Here is a 17148-nt window from a genome sequence, read left to right on the forward strand (position 1 = left end):
TAGCAACAGCTATGCGCTTCCTTTCTGGGGGTTGGAACTTAGGGGCTGTGCCGCTCTCGGCGTTCCGCTCTCGGCGTTCCGCTCTCTGGCGCTCTAGTGCTCTCGCTCTTCCCTTCGGTTCGCTTCGGCTGCAAGGCGACGCGCTTCGGCTGGCTGTCGTTATGCTGGGGGTGGACCACCCTTATAAGCGGGCTCTCGGGCCGCAAGACTCTCATAAGCATTCAAGAGTTGCTTACGTTCGGTTCGTTCGCATTTCTTCTCTATCTTATATAATATTATATTTTCTCCTAAATCAATTTTTTCACTACCAACAACAACAACAATAATAACAACTCAACTATTCTCAACTCGCGTCAACCTTAACTTAACTTTCTCAAAAAACAACAAACTACAACTCTACCACTACCAATCTGTCAACTTTCCGTTTTTAAACTGAAACTGCAAAACAAAACATTTATTTTCGTCTCGACGACCATTGACAAAGTTTTGTTTTCCAAAACCCGAGGAGAAAATTGCCAGCCCGCAACGAGTTGAAAGGATACCCCAAAGATTCGTTCAAAAATCGTCCCCCCGTTATGTTTTGAGTTCAATTCCGTGTTGAAAACAAACGTGAACGTAAACGCAAATGTAAATGTAAAAATCGATAAGCCACACGCAGCCAGCCAACTGAACGCGAACGTGTCCGTGTGTGTTTCGTGGAGCGAGGGGATTGAACGGGGGGAACTGACCAAAAATCGGTGGCCCTGGCCAAAAACGCAAAAACTCCGGCCCAAAAAAATACAAGAAAAGCAAAGCAGAGCAGAGCAGAGAGAGCGACTCGAAACTCCAGCCCAAATGACGGATACGGGTCTGACAACGAATCAAGCGCCGAAATGTGTGAAGTGGCTGTGAAACCCGAGGAATCCTAACTAAAAACCAAACCAATTTACAATAAAATGCAAATTACTAAGAATATTTAACCGAAACGCACCAGACCACACCACTCCACACACACACAAACACACGGACACACAAAACACGGCAGAAATGCCAGGCCTGAAATTCAACAAGCTGTACGACTAAAACTTTAAGAGATCTTTCGGCGAGCCAAATCTATATACAATATATATATATATATATGAATATATATATTTTCACATGCGAGATAACAACAGCAACGTTTCCTTTCCGCTTTTGCCACAAATAATACCCCCTGAGACGGTCTTTGCTCGCTCGAAACTCGACACTAGCTTCAGCACTTAGCCCTCTAAGATCTACTAACTGGATCCTGATCAAGCTCCTAGCCAAAACTTCCTACTCCAACTCCAAGACCTCTAATCTACAAAGAAAAAACACAGAAAATGCCGCGCTGCCTGATAGCCAAGAAGTGGAAGGCCTATCCCTGGCTGGATCGGACGGAGGATACTAGCAACCAGCAACAGCAGCAGCAGCAGAGTGCCCCCAACTCGCCTCGCGAACTGGAGGAGCTGCATCTCAAGTCCAGACGCTCCACCCTGGACGACGACGAGGAGATCGATGTGGTGGGCGATAAATTCCTGATCAAGTTGGAGAAGCAACGCACAACAGCAGATGCTGCAGCAGCAGCAGCAGCAGCAACATCATCCGAAGCAGCAACATCGCACAGCAGCAACAGCAACAACAGCAGCAACATGGAGGCATCGGCGACGACGACGACGTCCAAGTGCTGGGGACCCAGTTCACCCACGGCGGGCACCACGGCTCCAAGTCCGCCACCCCATTCGCCGGAGGCGGCGACGCGAGTGGCCGGCAATGTTTACAACGGTAAGTTCGCCCTCGGGAAAGTCGGGAAATCGAAATGGGGGCGGGGGTGGTGGAAATCGAGATGGGGCGCACGTAATCGCTGTCATTGATGTGGCCATTGTGCGATTGCGAAACAATTCCGAATCAATTTAATTGCCTTTGTTGTCACTCAATATTGTTTGCGATTCCGGCCAGCGGGCCACAAAACGCGGAACGCAGACCCTCGCCGACTTCCTACTGCCAACTTCCAGCTCGGTTTCGATTCCCTTTGGCGTGAAAACAATGGCACAGGCCAAAATTAAACCGTTTGCCTTCGTCCTTTTTGTTGAATATGTGCCTGTCTGTCACTGTTTTCCACGTACAATTGCGAAATTAATTATTCAGTGGAAATTATAAGCAAGACGGACCTAAAAACCACTCACAATAGACATCCTTTCTACAGGTTTAGGCTTTAAAAGCTAAAAATAACTAACTACAAAACAGATTTAAAGTAACTGCACTAACCCATTTTTTAGCTGTGAGCTGTTGCACTTTTGTGTACTTTTCTACTTCGCCAAAGTTCTCATTTTTCGGAGGAAATCCTTTGAGCAAACATAATATTTTCCAGCACATACAAAATAGTTATCTTAGCACAACTCCAGGCGTGGTCTTTGATATTTATGTTGACCTTTTGAAGTTTGCCCTTGGTTAAAAGAAATTATACGCACAGGAACCATAAAGTGGAACCATGTGGCAGTCCTTCAGATTTAAATGAAAGCTATTGTTTAAAGTTTGCAAAAGGAAATATCTTAAGAATGGCAGAGGGTAAATGTTTTCGCAGCTTGTAAAGAAAAGGAAACGGAAGAATTATAATTATAAAGAAAATATAAGTGCATGTCTAGAAAGTTTAAGCGAATCATATACTCTACATCCGACTATATTAAGTATATTTTCCGACACAAAAACAACACAAAACAATGACTGGAACTCTTATTTCAAAAGAAAAGTGTAGCATACTTCAGGGAAAATGAAAACTGCTGCTGAGTAAAACTTAACCCATGATTTCCTCTTTTCTGCTTTTTACAGGCTACACCCGCGAACTGTCGCCGCTGCACTACACCGCGTACCTGCCCCGCATGGAGAGCGAGATAACCGTGATCCGTGCCGCGGCCACAGCTCTGGTGGCAGCCAGGACCTCCGGAAACGGAAATGGAGATCAGCACCTGGCCGCCTACCAAACGCCGCCCTCGTCCACAACGTCATCACCCTCTTGTTCGCCCAGCGGCGCCGGCGATCGGTACAGTCCGCTCTCGAGTGGACAGACCTCCAGTGAAAGGAAGTGCTTCAGCAGTACGGGAGCCACACTGTCGCTGCCGCCGAAGAAGAAGGACATCTACAGGCCGTACTCCCTGGACGACAAGCCGGCGCACGGTTATCGAAGAAGGGTACCGGCGGAGGAGGACCTGCATGCGGCACATGCTATCCTGGATCTGAGTGCGAGCACAGCCTTCCACCCGCCAACGCAGCCTCACCAGCTGCAGCAGCAGCAGCAGCAGCAGCAACAGCAGCATCAGCATCACCACTCCCAGCAGCAACACCTTGCCCCGCAGCAACATCACTACTTGCCACTGCAGCAGCAACAGCAGGCACACCACACCCACTTGCCAACTCTCGAGGCGCATGCGCATCTGCGCAGCACGTCATCGATTGCCGAACTGGCTGCAGCGGCCAGTGTGGTAAATGAGCAACGCCCCGCCAGCAATGCCTCGAGTGCCAGCAGCAACCACATGCCCAGCAGTCCCAGCAGCAACTCGAGCAGCAGCAGCAGCCAGGTGCAGAACGAGAACAGCAACACCACCAACACGAACCAGGATGGGGATGGCTGCCTTCAGGATGGGGAGCACGGTGGCGCCTCCGGAGCCTCGGCCAAAACGGTGGCCTACACCTACGAGGCCTTCTTCGTCAGCGATGGCCGCTCGAAGCGCAAACATGTGGCGGATCCCGCAGCTGCCGCCAGCGGAGTTCCCACTCCTGACCAGCAGAAGACCAAGTACACCTGCTCCGAGTGTGGCAAGCAGTATGCCACCTCCTCGAACCTGTCGCGCCACAAGCAAACCCATCGCTCGCTGGACTCGCAGTCCGCCAAGAAGTGCCACACCTGTGGTAAGGCCTACGTTTCCATGCCCGCCCTGGCGATGCACTTGCTCACGCACAAGCTATCCCACAGTTGCGGCGTCTGTGGCAAGCTGTTCTCGAGGCCCTGGCTGCTCCAGGGTCACCTGAGGTCGCACACGGGCGAGAAACCCTATGGATGTGCGCACTGCGGCAAGGCCTTCGCCGATCGTTCCAATCTTCGGGCACACATGCAGACCCATTCGGTGGACAAGAACTTCGAGTGCAAGCGGTGCCACAAGACCTTTGCCCTGAAGTCATACCTCAACAAGCATTTGGAATCGGCCTGCCTGAAGGACGAGGAGGAGCTGATGATGTCCATGTCGCTGTCGATGCACGACAGCAACAGCGAGAGTGGGGCCAGTATGGCCTCGTCGCCGCCACACGAGTTCCTTGAGCGCGTCAAACTCGAGGGCAGTGGAGGAGCCACTTATGCCATGTAAGCATAGAATACATTGGGCGCGCCACAGAAATCTCTAAGGACTCGAAGCCAAGTCGCAATCCGGCTCGGGGGACCAGACTTAGACATCTCTGTGGCACTACCGATAAACAAAAGAGGATGGATGTGCTGTAACTGCATAGCTGTTTAGTTAATTTACCGTTAAAGTTAAAGTTACCGTTACCATTTACAACTAGGTTAACCGATAGCCGTTTTTATAGAAGATACATACATCACAATACGTCCAAGAGCAAAGTGTAGTAGAGTAACACAGAGACTGTAGAAATTCGCATTAGGCAGCCAAGCAACAAAATACTCAATGGGTGTGTTTTCAAAATCTGTTAGTTGGTTTGCGAACTCATTTTTTAAAAGGTGCCTCTAAACGTATGCAAAGGAAACATCCAAATTCATGGCCAGATTTTGGAAACACCCCCATAATAAGCAACTCAAAATGGTTCTTCTTTTAAGCATAAGTGAGTTGAACATTCCTAAAAACCAAAGCATTCCACAAAACAAAAAAAAAGAACACAATACACCCCAACACACACAGAGAGCCTTGTGTATGAGGTGCTACGCCACATGCATTCCGAGAACCTGAAGAAATCTAAGCAATTCTAGCAGCTATCTTATCTATCTAACTACTTACCAAATCGAATACGAATACGAATCGAAAACAAAAACACACACATAAGAGTACTATATTTAAATGCATATATAGAGTGTACTATAACCCGTAGCGAAACCAAACGAACGTTTTAATCTACCCACTCTCTCCAACTAACTCTCGAAGAACACTCCTCTAGCTAACCCTAACTCTTACTCGAACAATATCTCTCTACTCTCTATCTCTATCTCTTTAATCGACAACGTTGACGACGACGACGAAGTGATTAAAATTAATGCAACGAATACAAAAGCAAATGCAATGTTTCTCAAACAACGAATTAGGACTTAAGGGCAGCCTATCTATAAGCAGTAATTACGAGTGCTAGCCACTAAGCAATTTTAAACTAAGTCACACGAAAGCGACATTTAAGCACTCAACAATTTTTAGATTCGATATAATGACAACGATACAAATTAATCAAAAGCAAGCAACAAAAACGAAACGCAAAGCAATATTTAGTCGGGTTTTGCGAACCGGTTCAAGTGGGAGCGGTTCCATAGCGAATGTTAACAAACCGAAAACAACAAGGACCAACTCAAACTCCCGAGAACTGGTTGTGTAAGCCTCATATTAACCCTTGTAGAAAGCATCACGATCACGTTTATATATAGGTCAGTCCCCCCAATAAGTTCACTCCGAAATCATTAAAGGCTAGAAGAGCATTGCAGAAGTCGTAGAGGGCGGTTCGAAACCCCTTTTCTTTCGTTGGGCGCCGTTTAATCCGCAGTCAATTAACACTACTCACCAGTGAAGTAGCCTACCCTTATTTATGTTAGTCCTTAGAAGTGAACATCTAGTCGCTGTTTAACAGCAAAATCACTTATTTCATACCAAAGCTATACCACATACCCAGTTTTTAGAATCAACAAGCATTGCATTCCGTTCGAGGCCCAATTAGGAGTAAAACAAGCGAGTAAGACCAAAGAAATCCGGGGAAACAGCAGTACAGCAGCCCCAGTATTCGATCGCATAGAGAGAACCCCTCAATCGCAGAACAGAACAGAATATATCGAGTGTGATCTAGTCTCAAGCATTTAACAGTACACTTCGTCCATGCGTGAATAATACTTTTGCACTTTTTCGACACTTAATCGACGTAGTACGATATTACTTAGCCCTATATTATGTAACTGTAACTCATATTCTTTTATTCATTCATTCATTGAATCGTTTACGCATTCATCTTACTTCATCTTACTCACACAAGCTCAAAAAAACACTCAATCGCTGCACAGCCTGTATATATTAGGATATAGCATGTACATCATACATCAGCATTGTAATCATCAACTGAAATCAGCTTCAACAACCGATCTCAAAGAGGAAGTGGGGGAAAGAAGTGCAACGAACATTTTGTAGCGCTAGTCGTAGCCAAGTTTAGATGACCCAAACCAAAGTTGTTGGTATTTCTAAGCGGGTATCTGGGAATATATATAGAAGATATATACATCTAGAATACGTATGTAGTTGCGTAATATTTACAAAGCATATATTATACACAGCTAGGGTTAGTCTTCAGACAAGTACTCGTAAGTTAAACTAGTAAGTATAATCACGAAATTATTTTTATACTGTTGTTCGGAGGAGGGAGCGGCGGACGAGAGAGATGGCAACACTTTTAAGGAATAATATTAATCGAATAATCGAGACGAGATCGCAATCGGCATCGACTAAATCGGCTAAAGTACCAAAGCAAATACTCAAAAATAAAAGCAAACATAAGAACCCCTGCAAACCGCAAGACAAATTACAATTATTTCAATTACAACTACAATTAATTATATATAATATATAGCGTTATCTAGCATATAGTCAACTATTATTTACGTATCGTTTATGATTTATCGACGCGAGAAATGTAATGAATATTTATGAAATTTGCATTATAAGAATGTTGAATTGAATTGAATTAAATTGAAGCCCGGCAATAATATTAAATTTTAAAAATTTTGTATAACAATTGTATAGAAGGCAAAGGAAAGTAAAGCAATAACTTAACTAAACTAACGAGTTAATCGATTTATTAGTCTTAAAGAATACTGTAAGGTTGGAACTACTTACAATTATCAATCAAAGCACACTTGTAAAAACCAAAAAAACAAAACGAAAAACGAGAGAAGCAATTATAAAGTTACAAATATACAATACATATTAAATAACCACACATTTTACGAGCGAAACAATGTTTTTTATTTATAAACAAATTCGGACTTTTTATCATTTTAACTGGCTTCTGTGCTGATTAACTTTTGATGAATATGAAACGACGAACCCAAAGCAATTCGAATATTGTGATAGTCCAAAAACACACTAACAATTTTCAGAACTATTCATTAATTTTGCTCAAAGGAAGAGAGCAAACGAGAAATCAAATTGAGCTCCAGGAACTTTTTAATAGAAATAACGTGTATCGAAAAGCAATAAACCGTAGTGGTAAAGATATATGAAGAAAGAGGAGCAAGGATACTATATTAAGGGATGAATACTTGAAAAATTGTAAAACGAAAGTCTCTTGGAATATATAAAACTATTTCCTAATTATAGCCACGGCAATTATATATTTGGAAAGCTTTAGTCCAAAATTAAACAATTTCAGTTGCTCCAATCACGCACATACACAAAACAGAACCCAGATCATCATGATGTATTGTTAAACCCAAGGAAATTGTTAAAGTTGATACATTAGTCGCGTAGGACCCACACACATACACACACTTGCATACACTTATCCTGTACAGACACAGACGCATAAACGGAACCAGCGCAACGCGAAATGCAATTGTTGAATTCAGTATTTGTAGCATTAGGTTCATGATCCATTGTTTCCATTATCTGTTGCTGACACCACCCCCAAACAGAACAACCGTGCAACGGAACCGAACAACTGAACACCCATGGCAACACAATGTTGTCCTGCGCTGCGTTGTGTTATGTTGCGTTGTCCTTTTTGTGTCAATGCAGTTTAACGAGCGCTCGTTAGGCGAACGCCAACAAAGGGAAATGTAATAAAAAAGCAGGCGAATAAAAAAAGGGGGAGGTACTGGCACACCACCATCGCGAAAATTGCAAAACGGGGAAAAACGCGAAAGGCGGTGTCCTTGCACGCATTTAATTCGAGAAAATTTCATTTGCATAGTTTGCATTGAGCGTGATTTATTTATTTACCAAATCAGAATCATAAATGCCCAAACAACACTCACAACTCACCACCCACACACGTGTATAAATAATTGAGCAAAAAATATAAAAGACTTGGCACGTTAACACTAATAATTCAAGAATTGAACATAACTAATAAAGTCATGAGAATTATATATAGCTGACAAAGAATAAGCAAGCGAGAACAAAAAATGAAAGACTTAACACTTTGAATATATATTATAATTATAACGGAGGAAAGCTATACTTATTTACAGCTATTGTATTGTATATGGTATAATCATAGAGAATCGAGGCAAAAGCAATTAACGAAAGCAACAAAAAAGCAAATGGAAAGCAATAGAGCATTAAGGTAATTAAAAAGTATTAAATCGCATGTATCTATGAGTAAATATTTGGAATTCGTTATATTATTGCGATAAGTAAGGCGAAACCCCAAACATTTATGGCACTATACACTATATATATATATAGCAGAATAAAGAATATAAACAATTTAGTTTACACGGAAAAGCAAAAAATGCTAAAAAAGCGAAGAGAACTCTGCAGAGGCGCACACAAAAAAATAAGCAATAACTTATAACTAACGAGCCGTAGGGATTTTTGGATTAGCTGGCAAACGATGAATTGATTAAACGATTATAACGATTATTAGTTATCGATATACAGATATATTAACAGGTAGAGTTGTTTTTTGCATATTGTTATCGCAACTTTTGTGCTGCTTGACGAGACCAATTGATGTACTTTATACAACGAAAAAACCAGAAAACCAAGGAAACTAATGAGAACTCATCTTATGTTTTTGCATAGGTGCATATTGTTGCGATAGATATACAAACCTATTTTGGTCGATTATACATTACACACGCCCCCCACACACGATAGTTGAAAAACGAAAGAAAAACGAAAACAGTTACTGCGTAGAGATTAAAAACGTCATTTTAACTTGTATTTAGAGCACTCACACATACAAACACGACACGAACACACAGACAAAACTGTAGCATTGTAGAAAAGTAGAGTTGCAAAAATATTATTAATGAAGCGAACATAAATTTAAGCTTACGATTAGAGAACAACACAGCACCTTAGTGAGCCAGCAAAAATAAAAGTAAAGAATTCTGTACCTAGAAATACATCTACACACACGACACGTACACACACACACACGCATTAATTATGTATTTAATTGCATCGAGACAAGCTAATCGAAAATATATATACGAAGCGATATATGCAACTATAAATATATACACACACAAGGACAAGAATGCGTTTATTATGCGATATATGCAAAACATTCTATATTATTAATTACGTGCATTATGTATATGACATTCATGTACATAAGTGGCAGCGAAACACACACAAGCAAACATAAAGGTCCTGGCTCATGCTGTCAATCAAGGATAATGGAAGGACGTATGACAGGAATGTCCTGCCAAGCCTGATTGGAGTCATAGATTCCAGGATCCGCCCTCGAAAGTCAATTTAACCAAATGGTCAATTTCAATTATGACTCAAATCGTTTCATGTTTTTCAGTAGTTTTTATGCTAAGTTGTTGAAAATTGTGCAGCCAATAAGGCAGAACCGACAAAATATGAAGAGAAATCGATAAAGAATTTATGAATGTCTTCAGTTTGATTGCGTGGTTTCGACTAGAGTGCATCAATAAATATATAAAACTTATATACGCATTAAACGAGTATACTATATATTTTGTACTTAATTAATTGATTTGTATAATCCAAACCAAGGAAGCACACAGCCACATACACACACACGTACACCACAATGGCTAATCAATGCATAGTTACTAACGGGAAAAAAGGAGCCAAGCATTCTGTAAAACATCTAACATAAACGTACATAAGTATATTATATTTTCATAACACATGACAAATTTATACATGAAAAAGAAAACCGAAATGGAGAAAAACGAGATGGAGAAAAGTGCGACGATGCAAAACAACTTGCGTAGTAAATGAGAAAACAAACATAGTGAATAAAAAAAATAAAAATCTGACAAAAAAAAGCTACAGCCAAACGCGTTTGATTTCAATTTGTGGGAATTTTTTTGTTCAATTTGGGCGAAAATCTCTGGGGATCCTGCGGAGAAAGGACCTCTGTCAGCGGCAGACTCTGGGAATTCAATTCAATGCAGCCTCACTTGTGCGAATCATCGGAACGGAAACTAAGTATTTTCGACGGAAAAGTAATTGCAGTTACACTCTTCTTTTCAGCTGTCATGTTTTCACCGGAAGTGGAATGTTGCAAATTATTGGTCGCTGATTTTGTATTGAGTATTAGACAAAGGTTTCACAAAAGTGGTTTTCAACAGGAGGTGCTAATTTCATTAAAATCTAACGACAATCAATTATGGGGAATGTTCATCGTTCAAGAATTTCCCGAACCACAGGGCGTATGAGTAATTTTCCCAATTATTTGCTTTCATCAATATTCACGTTCTTCTCTGAGCCATCGAATGCATTAAAATGTGTCCCCCTTTAACACTGAGATTTAAGTCACCGTGAAGTGTGCCCTACATCGTTGAAGGACCTCCTCAAATCAAAGTTAAATTCAACTTTAAGTACATGACAGCGATTCCCCAGGGGAAATGTGACACGTTTGGCGTTGGTTACACCCGAGATCCTAAGCCAAAACCCCTTCCGGCTGTATTGCTGTGTTGTCAGCTAAATAAATTCCTGGCCCAACTGTGGCTGCCATAACTGCGCGTAACTGTGAGCCAAAAACAAGAAAGTAAACAATTTTGAAGCATAAACAGCCCCCTGGACCATATAAGCTCCCAATTCTGACCCCCTGCCCCCCCACGAAAATGTTGTTGTTTGTTGCGCATATTTTCACATATCATAAGTTTTTATGCTTATTAAAAGCCAAAAGGAAAAAATTGAGCATAATTTATATGATTTGCCTATGGGGCAATAACAAGGCAAGAGAAAAACTCTGTTTATAGGCCGATCAATGGCTCGAAGGCGAGGCTGATTCTGTTTCTGCACTGGGAGAAATTTTAGCAATTCTAAAAGTAATCCTAGTTCGAAATACGATTTAAAGATCTATTTACTTTTGTTGTCTTTTTAGATGGCCTATCACTTTCTATATAAATAACTAGCTATATATCAACTAGCTATCAATTAATCTTAACCATCAAACTATTTATAAGGTGTTTTGTATCTTTAAGGAATAACCTTATTAAACTAGGGGTTCTTCAGACCAAATAACGCCACTCTGAGCCACTCCAGGCTAATCAAGCCCAATTTAGGTTGTCCAACAAAAAATGCGGCTTGGGAAAGTCAAAGTCAGATAAGTTGGACTCTAATTTAATCATTTTCCATTTTTTTCCTGTGTTCCATTTTGTTTTTGGGCTGGGCCACGCCACGCGAGCCGAGTCGAATCCGATGGTTTTAGTAGATTGTCCTCAGACGATGGCATATTTATACGGCTTAGAGATTGCCCAGTAGCACACATACGCTGTTCGAGGAGAGATAGTTTTCCGGAGGGCTGAGGCTTGCGGGGTGGATGTGATGGTATGGTATGGGATGGGATGGGATGGCATGGGTTCTGCTACTCCGGGGGAAGACAGAGGACAGAGCAGCCCTTCGGGGCGATTCCATCATAGGCGGATGGCGGATAGCGGATGGCGACAACGGAATCAAAATAGCCCCGCAACAGTTCGGTGGACGGAAAAAAAAGGGATGGCACGGGATGGGATGGGAGCGAGGGGTATATGGGCAATGGAATCGTCGTGGCCGTTATCCAGCAAAACAATCAACAGCGCGCTTTTTAAGCCAAGCCAGATATATATTTTCTAATGCTTTTTTTCTGTAACTTTCCGCATTCACCCTTGTTCTTCACGCTTCGAGCGGTTTATGGTCGCTCGTCCTTTCGCCGCCCCCATCCCGAATTTGGGGTCTGGTTCTGGCTTTGGATATTTCCAAACCAGGCTGGATACATGGCTCCGCTCTGCCATTATTTCGGTTTGCGTTTTTGTTTTTGTCGCCGTCATGTGTCGGACCCACGAGATGTATCTGTGTATCCACAAGTGTGCCAGATATTCTCGGCCGTTGTTGCGCGTGAATTGTCGGCTTGTTTACTATGCCCTTCAAATTATGCACTATCTCAATGGCGGCGGGGGAGAGCCTGAAGATTGCATTAAGATAAATTTAACTGAATCAATTTGCTTAATAGCCAATTGAAGAGCGGGACGAAGCAAAAAACAACAGCAACAGAGCTACAGAAACAAGAACTCGGGCTAAATGAGCGGAATGGAGAACAAAAACAAAGTGAGTGTGTCTCCAGTTTTAGTGTCATTTATTTTAACGTTGATTTCTTCCTATCCATTTATTTACATTGCATACTTCCCAGCTCCATTCGGGCTTTTCCCCACCCAATTTTCCCTCTTTTGGTAATGAAACGTCGTCCAGCTGGCTTAATGCGACTTTTCTCACTGGGAATAAGATACAAAACAACAAGCAAACGGGGCAAAAAACCAAAAAAAAAAAAAATAAAAACAAGAACGAAGCGAAATGAAATGAAAAAGAAAAACCAACGAAAATTTATAAATCTCCAAAGTGACGCTGAAATTACATAAGCCGCGCGTTACATAAGCCAAGGCGTGGGCGTTCACTCCGCCAATTCCTTTTTTCACAGCCCTGGTCAATTTCAATTTAGCGCCGAACACTGGACACAATTGCAGGTCTAACCCCATTAGAGAGATATGAGCTTGGCCGAAGTGAGGGGACTACCGGCGGTGTAGAGCCCTGCAAATGCCAGGCATTTAAAAGCGGATGTTCCGATTCGCATTTCGCAACGCAATGATAAACTCAGACGGTTCCGGCCAACCACCTGACCTGGCTCGAATGCAGCACCAAGAGTTGACGCTAATACGTTCAAAGCAAGAGCTACGACTCGGGTAGAATAATGGATAAGTCTCTAACGTGAGTAACTTTTGAGTATTACAGATTACTGGGGCAGTGATTTTAAGTCATGGGAAAAGGCAAGATTTAACTCCACTCTTAAGAGACGCATACTAATGCCCCACGTTGGGCGCCACTTTTAAAGCAAGCTTGCGTTCTGCTAGTCTGGGGCCTAAAAGATTTTAGACTATATCAGAAATAATACTATAAAATCATTTTAAGTTAGATTCCATATTAATCCATGCTCCTTAAACTAAACTTTACTCATCACTATCAGAAATGTTGCTTCGCCAGTCAAAGTTTTTGTAATTCAACGGGCGTTACGCATATGTGAGGGTGTGGATCGAAATGGGGAGGGGCCTCACTTGGAGGCCAACCGCCGCCAACTGATTTGCATGACAGCAAAAGGTGCGTAGGCGTGCACGCTCGGAACTTAACAGAATGGAAATTGTAGAGTGGGAAGTGGAAAGCGGAAAAGCGGTCTTATCGGCCTGCGAATCTATTTGACCTGGTCGGCTCTGACTTCTCCCGCGGTGGTAATTGCTGCGAAGCGCCCATTTTTCGCACGGATCGCTTACGCACATGTCCATAAAAATGGACAGAGATGGAGATAGCACATGGCATCGGCACTCGGAATCGGAATTGGAATTGGAAGTGCTCGCCGCGGGGCAGCTCCACGTATAATGGAGTGGACTGGTAACGCCGCGGTGTGGCATTCACCGTTTAGCGTTCTTCAACCAGTGCAACTAATTATGGGGCGCGTAGCGGATTTTAATTATCGCCCCGTGAGTAGAGGCTCTGCTCAGCTGTTGCCGCTTTCTGGGTAAGGTTCCATCCTGTTCCTGTCCTGTCAGTCAGTTAGTCACTGGGCCCCATCCTGTTCCGATTTAACACTCAGAAAAACATTATCTATTAAATCCCAACCAAATTTGTAAAAAAAAAGTTGATAATGCGGATAGGAATTTGATACATATTTTCATAACATCTTTCTAGCTAAAAATTGACCAAAACATTAAAACCAGTTGCCCGAATATGGAATGTCATATATCATTGAACTCGTATTAAAATTTCCCATCGAATGGCATTTAAGCTTTCAAATGCAAAATTTTGACCATTTTTTGCAAAAATGGATGATGTAACCCCTTACCGAAAATGCAAAAATTGGCAAAAATTTTTTTTTTGGAAATCAGCTGGTAAGTAATAGGGATTGTTAGCTGGGGTAAATTGATGCGCAAAACGGTGAAACTTTGGCTGTGTGACTATTTTTGACCAAACTATGGCACTCAAAGTCACTTTTATGACAGCCTGTTGTTTTTAGTGCGTTTATCTTTAGAAGACATTGCTTTTCGAGTGTAGGCACGCCCTGAGCGACAGTTACAAACAGCCAGGCAGTGATGGGCCAAGTTGATGGGCTATGGCTATATGGCGCTGGAGATGGCGATGGCGGCAATCGATTGATTGTGGCCAAACACGCAGTGCTGGAGTTGGCCAGGATAAATCAAGCCCCTGACATTTTGTTGGCTAGGCTGGCGTGCGTGAGTTTCGTTAATGCACAAACGGAACCCAGAGAGCAGGAACAAAAACCGAGCCAGAAACAGAAACGGAACGGCAGAGAACCAGATACCAGATACCACATACCAAAACCAGAACCCAATCGAATCGGCAACAGGGCCAGCGTTATACTACACTGTATATATATAAAGCCGATATCCAATTCCCGAAACTCGAGCGACGCGTAATGGACTGAAATCCAATACAGAAATATGCATGACACAGCCAAGCACACACTCAATGCCGAAATACCCAATATATATAGAATCGGGATACGGATTGGGGGACAGACACAGACTCCCACACAGATGTCAAGGAAATATGCGCCGTTTAGTCACAACTGTCAGTTTTCAATTGATTTGTCGATACGAAGGGGTGGGCCACCCCTAGGAAGGCCCCATCCCCAATCGCCAATCCCAGTTAGCTTCCATCAAAGCCAACAAAGCAAATGCGAAAACATTAAAGCCATTTTTGGCCTGCAACACAAACACGAAGAGCTATTGACTGTGTTCCTGAATATGCTGAAACAGTCATAAATCTCCGTCAGGGGAGTGAAAACTTTTGGTTTTATATTTAACGATGCTTAGTAAACATCAGCTGCAGTATTTACAGCATAAACCTTGATATTTCAGCTATAAAGCGAAGCAGTTAGAACAAGCGGTTGTTCCATCCAGTTGATAGTTTTCATTAAAACGTTGTAGAAGCTTAAAGGATATTTTCTTTAAAGCGAAAGTGTTCCCAATTCTTCACTTTTTCATTTTCTCCTGGTGCGCTTCGTCACCACGTGGACGGTTCATAATATTTAAACAAAAACAAAAATATTATTATTTATTGACTCAGATAAATTCCTTTTAATCCTAAAATTCTTTTCAATATCCAACCATCTAGTATTTATGACCTTTCACCCAATAAAAATAAAATATTAATGCAAAATGTATTTATTTATTTATTCACCTTTGTTTACCTTTTGGTAATACAATTACTTAAGCTTCATTGAAGAGGCTTAAAGCCATAAAAAAAGCACATGATGCCTAGTCAACCGTAAGCTGGAGCACAAATAAGACTGTTAGCCACCAAATTTATTCCGCATTTAATATGATAATGTATTTTACAATGTGTTTATTTTTTAAGTAAACAAGAAAAAAGTTAAGTTAGGACAGCTTGAAGCGCTAGGATATAGAAAAATATATATATATCAAGTAGCTAAGAACTTTAAATTGATGTAGAACGGTGTTGTTTAGTTCTATATATTCTCATTGAAGTTTGTTAAGCAGGTATATTATTTCCCCATTAAACTAAATGATTTCTGGAACACCTCCAATGAAACACACACATCTTAAACTATTCCTGCAGTAGTGGGCTTCCGGAATATCCAGCCAGTTTCCATTTCAGTTGGCCATGCGCTGTTCCGGTTCGCCGGCACAAACTTCAGCTTTCTGCTTTTTCTGTCCAGTCATGGAGCCGGCGATTTTGGTAGCGTCATTGTTAACATCATCAATTTGTGTGTGCTTAATAGGGAAACTGACGCACAACAAAACCAGGCCAAAGTGGGGATGGCTTCTGGCCAGGATGTAGGCGAAAAGAGGGAGCACCTCAAAGGCCAGGCCATATAAATTGAGTTGCTGCAGAGCAATAAAGCATCTCGAATTGTTTATTACATTTTTGCCACACAGGCGATAAATACGAGAAGTCATAATGTACGGGAGTGTGGGATGCAGTCTGCGAAAATGGCTGAGGAAAAGCGGGAAAATGAAGGCCCTGGGCCAGAAATCAAAACAATTGCACAGCTCAATTCAATCGCTCGAGTTGAGGGACATGTGGGCTGAAAACGACGATGGTGGAGGAGGCGTGGCCACTTACCGCGCTCGCAAGGGGCGCTAAAGTTCATGAGGTTATGATTTTGGCGACCCCTGACCCCCGGGTAAACAGTTACGATTGTGTTACAATTTGCTACATCTGTAAGAGTGTGTGATGTGATGAGGGGCGCAGGCGGCGAAGGGGCCTCTTCCTCTTCAAGGAACCCAGGGAGTGGGGTAAAAAGCTCTCGAGGGACTTTTTAGCCAATATAAATTTTGATCCTTCTTGAAAAATGGAAGCAAACATAAATAGCATCAAGTGGAAAACTGAACGTTAACGAACGAACGTGCCAGGGGGCGGGCAGCGGGCGGCGGCGGCAGGAGGGCGTGGCAAGGCTGCTCAGGGGGGCTGTTTTTCCAGAGGGCGACGGGTGACAGCGGCTGTGGCACATCGACGACATAAATGAGTGGCGGGCTGAGCGAACATTTAGCAGCAAACAAACAGATTCGCAAACACACTGAGAAAAAGCCATCGAAAGTCAAGGGTATGCAAGCGCACAAGCTCTCGATGCCAAGAAAAACATGTGTCGAAAGGGCTTAAAGAAGTTTTCACTCGCTACACGGGAAACTATAGTTGCCGCTTTCCCTGGGAAAGTAATCCATGGGTAATCGATGTTAGCCATTAT

At 42.5% G+C, this 17148-nt stretch overlaps 1 protein-coding gene across 1 annotated transcript; it reads left to right on the forward strand.

Annotated features, from left to right (window-relative positions):
* Window positions 1-232: 232 nt before the first annotated feature.
* LOC6610690 (protein odd-skipped) lies at window positions 233-10222 on the forward strand. Its single transcript, XM_002035220.2, has 2 exons — window positions 233-1782; window positions 2827-10222. The coding sequence occupies exons 1-2, from the start codon at window positions 1341-1343 to the stop codon at window positions 4353-4355; spliced, it is 1971 nt and encodes a 656-aa protein (XP_002035256.1). The 5' UTR covers window positions 233-1340; the 3' UTR covers window positions 4356-10222.
* Window positions 10223-17148: the final 6926 nt, after the last annotated feature.

This window comes from Drosophila sechellia, chromosome 3L (genome assembly GCF_004382195.2).
Source record: "Drosophila sechellia strain sech25 chromosome 3L, ASM438219v1, whole genome shotgun sequence".
NCBI classification, from domain to species: Eukaryota; Metazoa; Arthropoda; class Insecta; order Diptera; family Drosophilidae; genus Drosophila; species Drosophila sechellia.